At 38.8% G+C, this 18,564-nt stretch overlaps 1 protein-coding gene across 2 annotated transcripts in view; it reads right to left on the bottom strand.

The window, feature by feature from the left end:
- Nucleotides 1-18,564, bottom strand: part of PLEKHA8 (pleckstrin homology domain containing A8) — a 51,082-nt gene that overhangs the window by 7,551 nt on the left and 24,967 nt on the right. For both annotated transcript variants that reach the window (XM_021689645.2, XM_044919997.1), the window contains 7 exons: nucleotides 18,295-18,335; nucleotides 16,641-16,798; nucleotides 14,635-14,794; nucleotides 14,170-14,255; nucleotides 8,900-8,958; nucleotides 8,389-8,519; nucleotides 7,697-7,767 (listed from right to left, as the gene is read on the bottom strand). In XM_021689645.2, the coding sequence (XP_021545320.1) occupies nucleotides 7,697-7,767; nucleotides 8,389-8,519; nucleotides 8,900-8,958; nucleotides 14,170-14,255; nucleotides 14,635-14,794; nucleotides 16,641-16,798; nucleotides 18,295-18,335 (706 nt within the window). The remainder of the gene's footprint in view (nucleotides 1-7,696; nucleotides 7,768-8,388; nucleotides 8,520-8,899; nucleotides 8,959-14,169; nucleotides 14,256-14,634; nucleotides 14,795-16,640; nucleotides 16,799-18,294; nucleotides 18,336-18,564) is intronic.

The following is an 18,564-nucleotide window of genomic DNA, read 5'->3' as shown; positions in this document are numbered from 1 at the left end:
TTCAATTTAATTTTTTTCTTAGAACAGTCTGAATAGACTTAGGGCGTGCTCATAGATATAAGTCTTCCATGTGAGCCACACTTACAGTCTATCTGATTCTCCAAGGGGATAGATGGTATCAGGGGCACTGCAGGCGGTATAAGACCTTAGCAAAGAAAGGGTTGCTGGCCCACTAAGTGGATAGTGCAGATGGGCAGAAAATAGTAGGCACCGCCTCTGAGGTAAATCTGGAAGACAATCAAGTTTCCACCCATCCTTCCCAAGAAGCCATTTGGGCTGGCAAGATATTGTACAGGTCCATGGGTGCGCACTCCTGAAGTGAGTCACAGAGATAAGACAGTGGGAATACTTTATTTCTTGTGATCTTAATCTAGGCGAAGTATTAAATGACATTATAAATAAATAGATGGAATTCAATGACATTAAAATCTGGCAGACATCCACGATGGAAGGAGGCTCTACCATGCACCCCATACTGTGCAAGGTGGGGGAGATCCTTGGGTGACTTTAAAATCAGTCAGTCCATTGCCCTCAGGAAGTCCTGGGCTTATGAGAGCCAGCCATTTAACAAAGTGATATTATGTAAACTGACAACTGCTAAAGATGCGTATACAGTGCTTTCTGTAGGAATAAAAAGAAGACAGAAAGGAACCCAGCCTGAAGACATGTGGACAAAGAAGTCTCAAAGGCTGGGTAGGGCAGAGAGAAGGGTGGTGGCTGGGGCTGCAGCCTGCAAGCACCAAGGAGCTGTGAGAGATGGGGGCATGCTGTGCCATGGGGAGTAGTTCACTGAGGCTGAAGATCACTGGGGCTGGGGCCAAATGGTGAGGACCTTTATATGCCATGCCAAGGATTCTGAAATTCCCACTGGAGGCCCAGTGGCACTTCTAAAAAATATAACACTTAACTGTTTTTTTCTAATTTCACAAGTAATGCATTCTCATTGTTCAAAGTAAGGAAAACACAAAAAGGAGGGAACTAAAGAAACCTATAATCATGCCTCCTAGAGATAACCACAGTGGGCATTCTGGGGGTGTATTCTCTTAGTCTTTTTTCCTACATAGTCTGTACTATGATCTAACAATCATGATCATTTGGTTGGGAACTGTTATAGAGAAGTAACAAGGTGAGATTTACATTTCTTGATGGTATGCAGCAAATGCAGCTGTCTTGGTCCTTCAGTCTTCAGCTCCAAAGCGCTCCTGCTGAACAATCTACCTGTTTACAGAGGTTCTGGATCCAATGCTACTCCAACCTCAGGGGCTCTGTACTTTTCCTACATGTTGCTATTTAAGTTAACCTTTCAAAAAAGCCCAGAAACCTTTCTCCATGCCATCTTCTTTAGGAGAGCAGGAAAAGAAGGGTGCTGTGAGTCCCAACAATGTGGGCAGTCTGGTCTAAGGAAGGGCGAGTGTTTGTACAGCAGCATGATCTGTGTACTCCTGCCTGGCCCTCCTAGACGAGGCAGCCATTCCTTGCTGGGCCTGCACGTTGCCAAGTTTGCCACAGTGCAAAATGTGCTCCAGCAAGTCTAACAGAAGAAGGAATCAATCAGAAAATTTGGGCTAGGTCCTGACTCAGGTCCAGGAAGACCACTCTTACAATTTAAAACCAACAAATGAGAGAAAACTCGTTAACACACACACACACACACGCACGCGCAACTTGCCAAAAGTCCTTAGCTGACTTCTAGGGCTGCAAATATCCCTGCCACATGAGGCTACATTAAAATAAAATGAAGTCTAAGCATGACCTATTTTGGTTACCTAGAGAAGATTAGATAATGAAATACATTAATCTTCACTGTAATATCCATTCATTATCATAATGGGTGTTCTATAATTTCTAGGTATTTTTGGCCTCTGAAAGACATAAATTATCCCATCCCCTTCTCCCAGATCTTTGAGATGTGTCAGTTCCTCAGAGACTGAATCCAAATTTCTGAGTAGGAAGCCTTGACAATCACCTTGCCCAATTCTTTTCCTTTTACAAAACAAGAAACCGAAGACCCAGAGAGATGGTGACTTGGCCAAGGTCACAAAGCTAAAAACAATGAGAACTTGGGGTATTCTTGTCACATTAAACCATTCTAAAAAACTAATGTGCACTCTTTGTGAGACAAAATAATGAAAATGAAAAATGTCCATTTTCCAGCAAGAATTAGAACCTTATTCTATTTATGGGAACAAAATAAATGTGATTTCTTTACTGGTAACTCAGAAATGTGCTGAGGTATGTAGGTATGTATACATGTATTAAAAGATTTTATTTTTAAGTAATCTTTACACCCAATGTGGGGCTTGAACCTATAACCCTGAGATCAAGAGTCACCTGCTCCACGGACTGAGCCAGCCAGGCACCCCAGAAATTTGCTGAGGTATTTAGAGATTGATTATGCCTAAACCTGTTGTAGCACGTGAGAGAGAACAACTTTTCAACTACTGTTGGTAGATAACTGTTCCTTCCAGGAACTGCATATATGACAGTGTTTCTCTATTGCCAATCTGTAATTGCTAAGAATTTGTCAAGTTACTTCGGGCTGTAGAGAAGACAAAGGAGAAATGCCAATCTAAGTTTTAAGAGTGAGCTTAGCAGATAAGCAAAGCGGGGAAAGGTGGAGTCAATCATTCACGGAGTTTAGGAGATGACAATCACCCCAGCTCTGTAATGAACTATGCAGCCAGTCCTTGGCAAGAATTAGGAACCAGGAGAGGTTGGAAAGTGAATAAATCTGAAAAATAATAACTGAGTGAAAAATAATGTATACAATGGGACACCATGTATATGAGTTTAAAATATGCAGTACAATTCTAGATGCTATTTACAGATACATAAATATATAGTAAAAGTATAAAATCATGTATTATACAATAATAAATACCAAATTCAGGATGAAGATCTTCTCTGGAGAACAGAAGGAATAACAGGATTAAGGGGTGGTACATGGGTACAGTATTGAACTGTTTTATATATTTGGTCAAGTGGTAGATATTTGCTAAATATCTGAAATATTTATAATAAAACAAAAAAATAAACAACAACAAAAAAAACTGAGCTAGCTAGGAAAGTACTGAATTCTTTAATAGGGACTAAGCTTCAAGCAAAATGAATTGTATGAAGAAAAGCCAAATCAATAACCGAGGGACAGAAGTGAAACAAGTATCCAGAGACACCCTTTGTTAACTTTAGGCGTCATCAAGACAAAAACATTTGTTATAAGCCGAGTCTGCCATTCGAGAAAGGTGCATGTGGTGAGTAGTTTGGGAGAGGGCCTGACTTGATTCCTCTTCCACAGTATTTTCAGAATAACTAGTCAAGTTACGATTTGATTGTCAGTATCAGGTCATGAGTTCTGACTTTAGCTCTTTCACACAGCCCTCCTTGTCTGGGAAAGCTTTTTATATTAAATACATAACTGAGCATCTTATTACCAATTTTCCCATTCTGTGGTAGAGATCTTGGTTGGATGAGTGTTTACCTGACGTTTATGGGATCATTCTGAGGTGAGGGATGCGGCAATATGCTGTCCCGCTGAGGGGACCGTGCAGAGCACGTAACACTTAGTACTATGGTGCATGAAATGCCAGAACAACCTTTCTGCCTTCTACTTACAAGGAGGCTTTCCAAAAGCTCTTTTTGATGTGGCGTCTGCGAGTGGAGGGGCTCAGCTAGAGGGTAGGCCATTCAACATATCTGCCTTGTGGACCTAACTCTTCCCTTAGAATGAACTCTAGAGAATGCCATAGGACATTTAAGGGTTCAGAGCAGCTCTTGACACAAGACCACCCAAACAGTCCACTCTGACCATCATGACAGGAAATCCAAGTGGTGGTTCAAATGCAAGAGGGGGCAGTATAAAGCCTAAGCCCTCTTTCCAGATGCTGGGAACTCATTCTAGGTCACAGAACTTCAGCAATACAATGACTATACATATATTCTCCAGAGATTTAATAGATGTCAAGGTTTCCATTGTGTCATTTCGGATTTTTTACATTATCACCTCTCATTTTCAAGGCCACTAAGATTACACAAGTTTTATCAACATTTATGAACATTTACCTTTTAAGCAGTGTTTTCAAATTTGGGAATGCCAGTCAAGGTTTATCCTTAATTTATCCCTACTACCTTGCTGTTTCTAAGTTAGGAAAAATGTTGTCACTGGAGAACTAGCTAATTATCCTGAAAAGGAGGCAAAATTAACTGATGCTGTGGCACTAATCTCAGTGCTTTTATTCCAGTTTATTCATTAATCACTCAGAAGCAATCAAAATTCCCAAATAATCAAAATGTAGCCTAGTACAGGTTAGCCTCAACGTCCTAGCTCTACTGAGTGCATCCCAGACTTTGACCTGGATTAGAATCACCCAAAGGATTTGCTAACATGGATTGCTGTGCCCCATCCCTGGTGAGCTTTTATCAGCAGGTGCTGGGTGGGGCCTGGCAGCCTCCATTTCTAATAAGTTTGCAGGTAATGAAGATGCTCTCCTTGGACCATTCTGAGAACCACTGTTCTAGATTTGAGACCCCTGGGAAGGTATTTATCCTCTCTAGACCTCAGTTTACTCACTGTCAAAAAGGAGTATTTGTAAGATTAAATGAAATGTTCCTCAAGAACCTAGTGTCATTTCTACACTGGGTGCTCTATAAACAGTAGTTGCTATTACAATAACTCAAATTCAATTTTAGAATCTAAAACATGCAAGCTAATTTGCCTATATAAATACAGGCATAAACCCTTTCTTTTACCTACATTCCTAAACTCCCTCATTTCAGACGAGGTATCGGTTCTACTTATAAAGGCTATGATTTCAAAACGAGAAGAGAAGCTGTTGACCCAGAGAAATCCACATCAAGGAGCCTATGGGCTCTACGTAGTTAATGTGCAAACACTTCTTTAAAGCTGTATTTGTTTGCACAGAGTTTGTTGTGTCTACAACTGGAAGGGAGGGTGGGTGGTTAGGAGAACTTTTCTTTACACTGAACAATGGCAGGAACCTAGGGACCCCTAGAAGTAAAACTATGATTTAAATCATGAAAATTTCTGAAATAATCCTGAACATCAGGATGAAAATCTCAAGTTTATAGCCCTCGTTCCCTTCCCACTGAAAATAGTGCTGAAAGGGGAAGAGAGGAAAAGAAAAGCTGAGACTGACTGTGCTTATTTTGATTTCGAAGCAGCATTTCCCCTTCTAGTCTCCTCTCTCTTCAGAAGGGTCCAGACTCCAAATCAAGTAAAAAGAAGGTGAGAAAAAGGACAGAATTAGGGGCAGAGGTACAGCAGAAAGGGGATATCCTCAATTTCCTCCGTACCTCCAGGGGCTAAGCTTTTCTTTTTCACTTGTGTGTCCAGTAAGCAGCTGGGTTCTACTCTGCCTCCACTCCAGCAGAGGGGTGAATGAGGTCAGCACTCACAGACAGCCTGGTCCCTCACACAGACAGCCATAACAAAGCAACAGCATCATGTGACCCGTGGAGCCCACCAGGCACACTGCTGAATCCCGCAGCTTCTGTATTTCCTGCAGTAGAGGAGTCTTCATCCCCGTGTAAAATTTCCACGCTAAGAAGTTTATGGAGAGAAATTTCTGACTTGGCATCAGAGCTTTGTAAACTTCTCATTTCTGATTTGGAACAAATAAGCTCCATTTTCTGACAGGTTATCAACTTCTTATGTCATAATGATGAAATATAAACAAGAGAAACTAGTCTCTATTAAGTATTTATTATGTACCACTTTACTAATCTTTTTATGTGCATGAACTATTTAATCTTTACAAAAACCGTTTTTTAGGGAAATGGTATCATCATTCCCATTTTATAGATGAGGAAACCGGGAAACAGAAAGGGTAAGTAGATTGCCTAAGGACACAATGCTATATCAAGTGGTGGAATCCAGAGCGCCCAAGATCTTCATCAGTCCACATGTCATAAAGTTCCATGATACTGATTAGGGGGCATGAATAGTTACAGTGAAAATACTTTTAGTACTGAAATCAGGACACATGGGGAGAATACAACAGACTGTCCTAGAAATTCAGGGATGTATGAGAAGCCCAAAAAATACAGGTAGCCCAGGAATGGTGGAGAAGACCTTTTGTGGGAGAAATGAGGACTTTTTTTTTTTTTTTAAGATTCTGTTTATTTGACAGAGAGAGACAGCGCATGCGTGTGAGAGCGTAAGCAGGCAGGCAGGGGGAGCAGCAGAGAGAGAGGGAGAAGCAGGCTCCCCGCCGAGCAGAGAGCCTGCCGCGGGGCTCCATCCCAGGATCCTGGGATCATGACCTGAGCTGAAGGCAGACACTTAACCGACTGAGCCACCCAGGTGCCCTGAAATGAGGAGTTTTGAGACAGAGGGCTCAAAGTGACTCTGCTTCAGATCTTTTGTGGCCTTAGCGTGTATTTTAATCTCTCTAAATTTTGGATACCTAACCTGCAAAAATGGATTGATGTAAGGGTTAAGTTGTCTAAATTCTTCATAAAGTGTTACAGAAAAACCAGTTTTTATTGTTTCACGGCACATCAGCAAGTTTCTAGAGAGGAAGGCCTGAGAAAGTCACACTGGGGTAGAATCCCTCAGGACTCATGGCCCAGAGGGAAGAGCTCGGTCCTGACACCAACAAAACACTGCAGTGAATACTGGCTCCCCTTCCACAGCAGAAGCATCTAATTCATTCATTTCATTATTTTTAACTATGGCTACTTAGAGCTTGACCATGTGCTTCTCTACATCACAATAATAGAGGGCTTCAAAGTAATATGGAATTTCAATACCCACTCCCTACCCCTCATGCCTCAAGGCCCATGCTGGGAGAATTTCTTTTAGGTGAAGAGTGAGAGTTCAGGCACTCTGTCAAGAGCACTATGAGGATGCTCCCAAGTTAATGTTTTCCAAAACTCATCTATCTACCCACCCACCCAGTGTTTACTAAAAACCTTACGAGGTTCCAGTCCCTGCTAAAAGATGCTGGAGATACAGGATGACCTTTGACCAAGGCCTTCATCCTGGTCTCAGCTCTACCACTACAAACACGAGGCATTTAAGGAGTACAAGATGATGACGATGATGACCCACCCTTTCTCTCACTCCAGAGCAAATTCCTAGGGTTCCCCAAACCCTCCCTGTTATGGTCTCTAAAACTAGCTTCTCTTGGGATATTGATTTTGGAGAACTGCACTGTATTTGAAGATTAATTTAGGAAGAATTCACTTCTTAAAAATATTAGGCTTTCCTATTAAGAGATGGCTCTCCATTAATTTAGCTCTTCTTTTTTTTTTAAAGATTTTATTTATTTATTTGAGAGAGAGAGAATGAGAGACAGAGAGCATGAGAGGGAGGAGGGTCAGAGGGAGAAGCAGACTCCCCGCTGAGCAGGGAGCCCGATATGGGACTCGATCCCAGGACTCCAGGATCATGACCTGAGCCGAAGGCAGTCGCTTAACCAACTGAGCCACCCAGGCGCCCCAATTTAGCTCTTCTTTAAGATATACTGATTTTTAATAAGTTAGATCTACATTACGAGGTCGTTATCTCATGGGTTCTTTTTTTTAACAGAGCATATAAGAAACAAACAATAATAATGAAATAGAAAAGAAACAAAATCAACTTCAGAAAAGCAGAAATTTTCCCCATATGCTGCCTCTAGGGGTCTCCATTCCATATCCTATTCAATGGAATGATCAAAATGTAAAGGATACTTACTCAAGGCTGTCTGGATATCCTTTTCTCCATTTTTCACTTCTGTCAAAAATCCCTTCAAAAATTTGAGACCTCTAAAACAAAAAAGAGGAAGAAATATTATTTTCAAAGTTCACTTATGTTGAATGGGTATAAAGAAATGGCAGATATCAGCGTCTTTTTCAATAATATCTTGAATATTGCAGCAAACAGGTCAAGTCACATGGCAGTCCCTTCTGACTTTCTTCCCTGTCATTTCCTTTTAGTTTACTCTAGACTCTTCTCATCTGATCTACCTAAACAGTGGTTTCCAAAAAGTGGTCCTGGGACCAGTGGGAACTTGGAAATGCTAGTTCTGGGCTCCCACTCCAGACTTAATGAGTCAGAAAGTCTGAGTCTGGAGTGGAGTAATCTGTGTTCTTAAGAAAGCCCTTCAGGTGATTTGGACGCTACCAAAGTTTGTGATCTACCGACTTACAGAAAACCAGTCAACTCTATTATCCTTTACGATTCCTATCTTACATATACTGTTAATATTAACAATGTTCATCAGAAGGGAGAAAAAAAAAGAGTTGGTGTTCTATTCATCAGGCCTTCTAGAAAAGGCTATTGTGTTAGATCCTCCACTCAGAAGTAGTCTTTGCATAATACTTTTTTTGCTGGTAGCATTTCAACTGAGCTGGATTTCAACTGCTGCCCCATCCCAGCTGCCTCACCTCTTCAGCCACAAGAGGGCTTCTGTAGCTGAGTTCCTAACCTGGGCTACGTCGGCCTCCACTTCATGCAGCACTATCTTCTGGAGGGTGGTGAACTCTTCCTTGTTGGTTATATACTTCTGATTTACTTTCTGCAGGAAAGGCAGGGAAACTAAGTTAAAAATGCTAAAGCTATCAAGTAAATCAGTATAGTATTGAGACTGATAAGCTTGTCAAGCAGGCTTTTAAGAAATCAAAATAAATTAAGCCTCTATTATCTTTTTTCTTTTGTTTTCAAGGTAATGTGTTCTTGTTTGAGAATTTTTATGAGGCTTAAGCTAGAATTAAATAGTCTCAAGGCTTTAAAATACTGTTTTTAAAGTATTTTTTTCTGCCTCAGAACCTTTCTCACAGCTGGCCTATACTTTTCATCTTGAGTATAAAACTCAACAATTACGTGTTTCTGAATGAGATTTCATGCACTACTCCCTCCAAATGTATGGTCTCCAGAGAGATATGCTAGTATATTCACCTTAATATTTCCAACAAGATCCATTTTAACAGGAGCAAACACCGTAGGGCCAAGTTTGTCTAGAGGAAAAGATTGAAAACATCTTTGAAAAAGCAATTTTCTTAAATGGCAAATATTTTTATAGTAACAAAAAATTTAGCATGTTTTTCTCCCCAAAACTTTTATTTTCTGTTTTTAAATCATTTTCCAAACATAAGTTTTTCAAAGGCTTCTAGGATACAGTCATCACAAAATACATACTAGATTTCAAAGACTCAATATCAAAAAAATAATGCAAAATATCTTATTGATGATTTCTTTATATTGATTACATATTGAAATAATATTTTGGATATACTAGGTTATGTAAAATATATTATTGAAATTAGTTTAAAAAATAGTTTTATCTGTTTTGTTTTACTATTTATTGTGCCTGCTAGAAAATTTAAAATCATATATATGGTTCAAATATTTCTGTTGGACAAGAACAACTAAAAAAATAACAAAGGGGTACAGCTAAAAAGCCAGAAGAGAAAAAATAATGGAATTCTAAAAAATACTTGATTGATTGGGAAAAAAAAGGGGGGGGGGGAACCGAGGCAGGAACAAATATAAAGGAACAAATAAAAGGCTAAGACAGGAAATAAAACAGAATAAAAAATAATTGAGTATTGGCTAGAATTTAAGAAAGAAATAAAAAAGGAGGGCGCCTGGGTGGCTCAGTCGGTTAAGCGACTGCCTTCGGTTCAGGTCATGATCCTGGAGTCCCAGGATCGAGTCCCACATCGGGCTCCCTGCTCTGCGGGGAGCCTGCTTCTCCCTCTCCCCCTCCCCCTGCTTGTGTTCCCTCTCTCGCTGTGTCTCTCTCTGTCAAATAAATAAATAAAATCTTTAAAAGAAAAAAAAAAAAGAAATAAAAAAGGAACAAAGAACAGATAGGACAAATAGAAAATAAATAGTAAGATGGTAGAAACAAATAGTAAGATAATACATGTAAATTCAGTCAAACAATGTAATTCACTATATACAAAAATACAGGAAAAAAACCCACAATTTCAATAAATGCTGAAAATGTATTTTATAAAATTAACTCACTCATGATTATAAAAAACTACTCAAACACAAAAGTCAGTTGTATCTGTATGCTACCAACAAACAACTGGAAAAATAAAGAGTATTTATTTATTTATTACAATAGCATCAAGAATCAAAATTCTGGGGGGCGCCTGGGTGGCTCAGTCATTAAGCGACTGCCTTCAGCTCAGGTCATGGTCCCAGGTCCTGATATCAAGCCCCGCATCAGGCTCCCTGCTCGGCGGAAGCCTGCTTCTCCCTCTCCCACTTTCCCTACTTGTGTTCCCTCTCTTGCTTTGTCTCTGTCAAATAAATAAAATCTTAAAAAAAAAAAAAAAAAGAATCAAAATCCTGTGGTGCCTGGCTGGCTCAGTAATTAAGCGTCTGTCTTCGGCTCAGGTCATGATCCTGGAGTCCCAGGATCAGAGTCCTGCATAGGGCTCCCTGCTCAGTGGGAAGCTTGCTTCTCCCTCTCGCACTTCCCCTGCTTGTGTTCCCTCTCTCACTGTCTCTCTGTCAAATAAATAAATAAAATCTTAAAAAAAAAAAAAGAATCATAAAATTCTAAAATGTATCCCTAACAAAACTGTGTAAGACCTCTGGTGTGGGAAACAAAGGCAGAAGAAAAATTATTAAATTTCCTTACTAACCTAGAGCCCACTGACAAGTCCTTGAAACAGGCAGAGGGACATACTTCTAGGGACTCAACTGCCTTGATGTTAATACCTTGCTAAGGGCAAAAGGCAATCCTAGCCTGAACCCACCCCCCAAGATCCTGTAAGTCTACTTTAACATATAAAAATTCCTTTGGAAACTTCCTTTATCTCTAACCCCCCAAGATATGTGTTGGCAATCATCCCCAAGCATATGGCCCACCGATATACATGATTAATAAAACCTTAGTCATGAGACCCTTCAGATGTAAATGACCTTTTCCCAACAATAGCTAGCCCCCTCAAGGTCCTGGAAACCTTGCTTCCAAAATTCCTTAGAGACTTACGCTATCCCTACCCCCTCCCAACTTGAAAGTATATAATGGGCCACTCCTCATGACCCCAGTGCCGCTCTTTCTGCCCACGGGTCCTGTCCCCGTGCTTTATAAAACCACCTTTTTGTGCCAAAGATGTCTCAAGAATTCTTAGCCATCGGCTTCGAACCCTAACATCTTTCTTACATCAACCTCTACACTAAGAACTATACAAAACATTGTGAAAATAAAGAAGACCTAAGTAAATGGAGAGATATAGCAAGCTCTGGGATTAGAAGACTCAACATGGTTTAAGATGTAAACTTCCTCCTAATTGGTTTTCCAATTCAATATAATCTTAATCAAAATCCCAATAGGTTTTTAAACAGAAACTGGAAAGCTAAAATTTATATGGACATGCAAAAGACCTACAATTGCCAAAATCTTGAAAAAGAACAAAATTGGAAGACTTACATTATCTGATTTCAAGCTTTATTATAAAGGCACAGTAATTAAGACAATATTAAGTATTAGCATAAAAAAAAATAAACAGACCACTGGGACAGAAGACAGAGTCCAGAAACAGACCCACACCTAAAAGTTCCACTGATTTTCAACACAGCTGCCAAAACAGTATAAAAAGGAAAATAATGTTTTTTTCAAGAAATGGTCTTTGAACAGCCAGATATCATAAGGAAAAAAAAAAAACTCAACCCTTACCTCACACCATATACAAAAATTAATTCCAAGATGTATAAATGTAAACATAAAATCAAGACTAAAGGGGCGTCTTGGTGGCTCAGTCGTTAAGCGTCTGCCTTCCGCTCAGGTCATGATCCCCCTGGGATCGAGCCCGCGTTGAGCCCCGCATCAGGCTCCCCGCTCGGCGGGAAGCCTGCTTCTCCCCCTCCCACTCCCCCTGCTTGTATTCCCTCTCTCGCTGTGTCTCTGTCAAATAAGTAAATAAATAAAATCTTTTAAAATAAAATCAAGACTAAAGGGAATAGAAAACACATGAGAATATCTTCATGACTGGGGGTGTAAACAAAGATTTCTTAGGGCATTAGATGTGCTAACTTTATAGTCAGTATATAAAAGAAAGAAAATAGATACACTGGATTTCATGAAAATGAAAAACTGCTCTTCAAAGACATCAAGAAAAGAAAGCCATAGTTGGGGGAAAATATTCATAATGATGTCTACAATGGAATGCTTTTGAGAATATATAGTGAATGCTTACAACTCAATACAAAGAACATTAACCAACTTTTAAAAATGGATTAAAGACTTGAAAAGACCTCACAATGAAGGAGACAGCAATGGCCAATAATTATATAAAAAAGTGCTCAACATCATTAGTCATCGGGGAAGTGTAAAGGGCAAGGGCACCCCAAGGTGGGCCACTTGAATGTGAAGATTATTTTGAGTTAAAAGCAACCAAAACCCAGCAGATTCAGGAAAAATTCTTTACCTTCCCCTTGACTGCTTAAATTTACATTGGAAAGGAAAGCCTGTCCCAGGAAGAATGCAATTAACAGATTCCTCTTTACTTAAGAGACTTATGTGCATTAACAGGGCAGCCTTGGTTTTCCAACCATCTCATCTTCCTACTAATGGTTTTCCTCCCCTTTGTATCCCCACCTCCAGGCCCCTAACCCCTTTCCTTAGGTCAGGATGTCATATAAGCCTCGTGTTCCCTGTCTTTGGAATTTCACATCTGTGTGGATTCTCTGTATGTACAGAATTACATTTGATTTTCTCCTGTTATTCTATCTCATGTCAATTTGATTCTTGGTCCAGCCAGAAGGACCTTGGGGGCAGAGTAAATTTCTTCCTCCCCAACACAAGTTAAAGCCACAATGATACCATTAAACATTTAGAGGAATAGCCAGACAAAAAAACCTCAATACCAACCAAGTGTTAGTGAAGATGTGAAGCAACCAGAATACTCATACATTGTTGTTGGAACTGTATGACTGTGTAATCACTTTTTATAAAGTTAAACAGATGAACCCAGTGAATTGGCAATTCTATTCCTAGGTATTTTTTCAAGATATGAAAAAATATGCCTACAGACACAAAAATATTCAGAGCAATTTCATTTATAATAGCCCCAAATAAGAAACTACCCAAATGTCCATCCATCAATAGAAGAATGAATAAACAAATTGTATATTCATTTAATAGAATACTATCTGCAATAAAAAGGAATGAACTACTGCTACATTTAACAATAAGGATGAAAACATTATACTGAGAGAAAAAAACAGATGTGAAAGAGTAGATAGTATGATTCTCTTATATGAGACTTTAGAAGAGGCAAAACTAATCTATGGTGACAGAAATCAGTAAAATAGTTGCCTTGGGCTGGGTGATAGTTGTGGGTTGACTGGCACAGGGAACATTTTGGGGTGATGAAAACATTTCACATCTTAATAGGGATATATATGGATTACAGAGGGGTACATGTGTTTGTCAAAACTTACTGAATCAGAATACTTAAGTTCTATGTAAGTTATATCTCAATTTCAAAAAAGATATGTAAAATTTTTAAAACATGAATTAAAAAAAGATGCATAGCTAAATAGGTCATAAAACAAATCTCAACACATTAGTGATGTCTGGTTCTACTGACTCTATATAAAAAGTAAATGTAATTTGAACTTAAATTTATACATATAATTTTTAAATCTTTGCAAAAAAAAATTTTTTTTTTTAAAGATTTTTATTTATTTATTTGACAGAGAGAGACACAGCGAGAGAAGGAAAATAGGCAGGCGGAGTGGGAGAGAGAAAAGCAGGCTCCCCGCCAAGCAGGGAGCCCGATGCGGGGCTCGATCCCAAGACCCTGGGATCATGACCCGAGCCAAAGGCAGATGCCCAATGACTGAGGCCCCCAGGTGCCCCTGCAAAAAATGTTTTAACTGGTATCATTATACCAATGGATTTGAAGGTCTGTTCCTCAACTACTTTTACTCTTGCTTTTAAGTATGATTTCTTGAAAATAAAATTCCCTTTGTTCCTTATACTACTCTGTGGTCAATACTTAATTCTAGGTAGGAATAAAAAGCAAATATGCAATAATGCTCAAGGCCATACAGTTTTAACTGCATGTGGCTGGTGATATGGAGAGGTAGCCAAGAAGGGTCATTTCACTGTACATATAGTTCAGGATATTTCTACTACAAAGTGACAGCAGTGAGACAGATTCTAGAGACTAATGAATTTAAGACAAATGCAGTAATCTTACCTAATACCGGAACCACAGCATAACATGATGCCAAGAATGCTTCTGTGGGAATGCCACTGTCTTCCAGAAGTTCAATGTCACTAAAGCTAAACAATTTGGTGATACAGAAGGGGAAAGATTGAAAATACAACATTAACACTCTCTGCAGTTCAGAGGTAGTCATGAAAACAGTTGCCCCTCTATAGAGCAAGTCACTTGGCCTGATTTCAGTGATTGTTCTTCTATTATAATATGGTCCAATAAAATCATTTTCCGAAGATAATCTACCAAAGCAAGCTAAAATGTGTTCAGGGTATAGTCTCACAATCCAATTCCTCACTGCTTCAGAAAGGTAAAGCAGATACTTAGTATACCATATCTTCTGTTCTGTTAAAATATGCCATCACCTGAAAGGAACACCATGATTGATTTTCCAGAAGGGAAGCTGGTATCCAACTGTCACTGATTTTAGAAAGTACAGAATACCTGGTATTCATGGTACTAAAGAAAGTTGGGATGATTTCCTGGCCTTCTTCCCAGTGGGATTCCGGAGAGCTATTTGAGGAGTTTGATGCAGGCTGTGCTAAGCTGCTGTCATGATTTCCCAGGTTGTCCTCTCCTTCTTCCTTCATGATCTCACCTTGGACTACACATAGAAAATACCTATTACTAAACTATTATTTACATACTACAAAAATTAATATATATTCATTTCCAAAACAGAGAAGTTTACAGAAATAAAAATCAGTGAAATACTATATACACAAACAAAATCAGGTTTAAATATATGCAGGTTTGTATCCTGCTTGTTTTCACTCAACAGTTTATCAGGAATATTCTCATTATCATTCAATACTCTTTAAAATGTGATTTTAATGACCATATATATTGCATCAAGCTCATGTGGAGGGAATTTAGGTGGTTTCTAAAATTTTAGTGTTATAAATACAGTCGATCCTCATTATCAGCATATTCTGTATTTGTGAATTTGCCTTCTCATGATAGTTTATTTGCAATCCTAAAAATCAATGCTTGTGGCACGTCTGCAGTCATTTCTAGACACATGTAGATGTGAAAAATTTGAGTCGCCTGACATACATGTTCCCAGCTAAGGTCAAACAAGGTAACAATTTGCCTTCTTGCTTCGGTTCTTATACCATACACAAGTGTGTTTATGTAGGGTCATGCTTTGTGCATTTTGTTATTGATTTTGCTGTTTACAGATGCCTCCAAGTGTAGTGCTGTCTACTGGTCCTAAGTGTAAGAAGGCTGTGATGTGCCTTATGGAGAAAATACATGTGTCAGGTAAGCTTCATTCAGGCACGAGTGATAGTACTTTTGGCCGTGGGATCAATGTTAATGAATCAACAATACATATTAAATAAGGTGTCTTTAAACAGAAACACACATAAAACAAGTCTATATACTGATCAGCTGACCAAAATGTGAACAGAGGTTTGTAGGAACCAAACTCTGTATTTCCCCTAGAAGCAATGGTTCAGTATTTGCTAGTTCAGTGTCTGCAGTAACTTCATAGAACACAACCATGAATAATGAGAATCAACTGTAATGTCATAAAGAATATCCCTGTCCACATGTATTTGTCCTTAAACTTGACTATTCCCTGGAGACAAATTCCTAGAAGTAAAACAACAGTCTGTTTCCACAGAAATTCTCCTATCTTTATTATTTACTCAAGGGATAAAACTTCAGTGATTCAGTGAATTGCTTGCCTCAGATTAACAGCTATGAAATGCATCTTCTTTCTCCCCAACTCATCTGGAAAAAACAGGGTCTTATTTCAGGGGAGAGGAGCAAGAAACTTGTTTAAAATTTTATTTTCAAAAATATTTATTAAACAGTTGCAACACAAATAAAAGCTCTAATACGGTTGTCTTAGACTGATCTGAAGCTGGTTTTAGTGGTTAGAGCCAATGGAATTAGCAAATTTGAAAGGGTGGCATTTTCAACTACAAGCTACTACCTGAAATGTGGGACTCTGGCTTGATGGACACAGGGAAGGCTGGGTGAAAACCTGATGGGTGGGTTGGTGAATTCTGCCATTCTCTGGCCTTGCCAGAAACGAGGAGGAGAGCAACCTGAACTGCCACACCTTTATGCTCTGTTAAGTCTGACATCACAGTTTAAGTTCAAAGGATTTTGAGACTTAGAGTAGAAGGCCAATGAAACACTCATATTTTCTACAAAGTCAGCACAGACAGCTGCTGCTCACCACAGCCCACAGACATTACAGATAAAACAGTGAGTGGGAAAAATCCTCTCCATTCTGCCTTTTCAACACTGGGTCGGATGGGATGGCACAATGTGGTCAAGTGACCTGTGTTACCAAGCTAATGTCTGCCTTACTAGCTACTAGTATACCATCTTGAGGCCAACTCCTGTCAAGTATCACTTCATGGATATACAATCAAACTCCCAAGATCAATGGTTTGGGCTCAATGGTTTGCTTCATACTTTACTTTTGTTTTCACCTGTTACATTATCAGCTGTATTTTCTTCACTTGATACGCTGCAATCTATCTCTGCAGGTTTCAAATACAAGGAGCTCTTATTTTTCATTAGGATTTCTTCATCAGCATTTACTTCCATATGTAAAGATCCATTTTCACAACTGTTCAACTCCATTTGCCTGAAAATTTTTTATAAAGAGAAAAGCCAAAAGGTCCAGTTATTTGGTCTTAAATAGATTGCTCAGGTAGATCTTATTCTGAGAAAGGAGGGAGGGGTTCACAAGCACCAACTCCTTTTAACAGTGATTAAAAACCAGTATTGTTGAATCAGCCAAACCTCTCAGCCTCCTGCCTCCTAGACAGGTATCCGCCTGTGATGGGAGCAGGCCTGTCTCCCAACTGAGGTTCTGAAATCAAAGAGCCATTCCTGGCTTCTCAAGGACCCTCAGGTGACTTAAACTTCCTGCTCCCCACCAGCAACAGGAAATACTCATTGACAGCTCTTTGGTTTTCAATCGGCTTTCTACCAGTACACATTTAACACTTTTCTCACTTTCCTCAGCTCCTCCCTGGGAAGTTTTTCTCTCTCTTCAGCAATCAAAATCACTGGTCACTCCTATGTGTTTGCCTATCAGTTAACTGTCTAGAAGCTACATGCTGTGGTCAGGGGAGAATACTCCCTGCAAAGTATGTCTGACAGAAAAAACCCAGGAGGACACAGGATACCTCCTGAGGATCTGTTGCTCTTCAGGGCTTTTAACATGCAAGTGGAACAGCTAATTCTGTTGAAGGGACAATCATAATATCTTGTAAGTGATTAGATCCAACCGAGTTAGAACAAAAATATTTTCTCCTAATAAAAACAAAGGGAAAGGGTCCAAGCTATATGGTGACTCCAGGAAAAGCATTTTTTTTTTTTTTCTAAAGAAATGCCATATTTCAACTTAGCAATTAAAAATGTAGGTGTTTATTAAGGAAATGTCATGAGAAAAAAGTCTATTTTTTTTGTAGAAATATTCAGAACAAGATAAAAATGTTAACCAAACTGGAACAATCCTTGTACTAAAGCAAACAATAGTATACAAAGAGATGAAATGTTAAATAACAATTTGAAAGGACAAATATATGGAGTATGTCAAAATACGGGAATGCTTATAAAAAATAATAACTGAATAAAGACCCCAAATAATAGGAACACAACTATGTAAATGTGTACTTTTTCTAAAACTGAAGGAGCAATTAGAGGAAGAAATAGTTTAGATTTTGATATTAAGTTGTTGTTTTTTTATAACCTGTAAGGCTACCTAACATTTTTATTTTTAAATAAAACAAAATAGTACTGTCTTTTCTGGATAAAAGCACATTTAGGTTAATGCCAGGCTCCTCCACAAGAGAGGAGGTTCCAACCTCTCAGTACACTAGAGCAATTAAAAGTTACCACATGTGGTGGGCAGGCCCATCCATACCTGAGGGAAAATGCAAACATCTTCCCAGGTAGTCAGTCTAAGTGAAAGGTCTGCATTGCTTCAAGCTCACCCCAAAGAGGAAAATCAGATACTGTTTCCTTCTGGTATTATCTCAAATTATGATCAAAATATTCTCTTTTTTTTTTTAAACAAACAATAAAAACGTATTTATTTTTAGAAAGAAGAAAAAACCAAAAGAGTTACTGTACCTTTCCAATGAATTATGAATCGGTATAATAGGATGTTTCATCTTTAAAAGAAGCAAAAAAAAAAATGAAAGCTTCATGTTAAACTTCCAACAGAGCATATTTAGAGTTTCATCACATATAAAAGTGGTAAATATGACCATAACATAACTGCCCCACTCAACAGGAACAATTTTAGATCCTCCCAAAAGAAGGGAGTCATTGATCTTAACCGGTCCTTTGTATGTTTTCAAATAAGTGTACCCATATTTCTAGGGAAAAGGAAGATGGCTC

This window comes from Neomonachus schauinslandi, chromosome 12 (assembly GCF_002201575.2).
Source record: "Neomonachus schauinslandi chromosome 12, ASM220157v2, whole genome shotgun sequence".
Lineage (NCBI taxonomy): Eukaryota > Metazoa > Chordata > Mammalia > Carnivora > Phocidae > Neomonachus > Neomonachus schauinslandi.
This window is presented reverse-complemented; position numbering and strand designations above follow the sequence as displayed.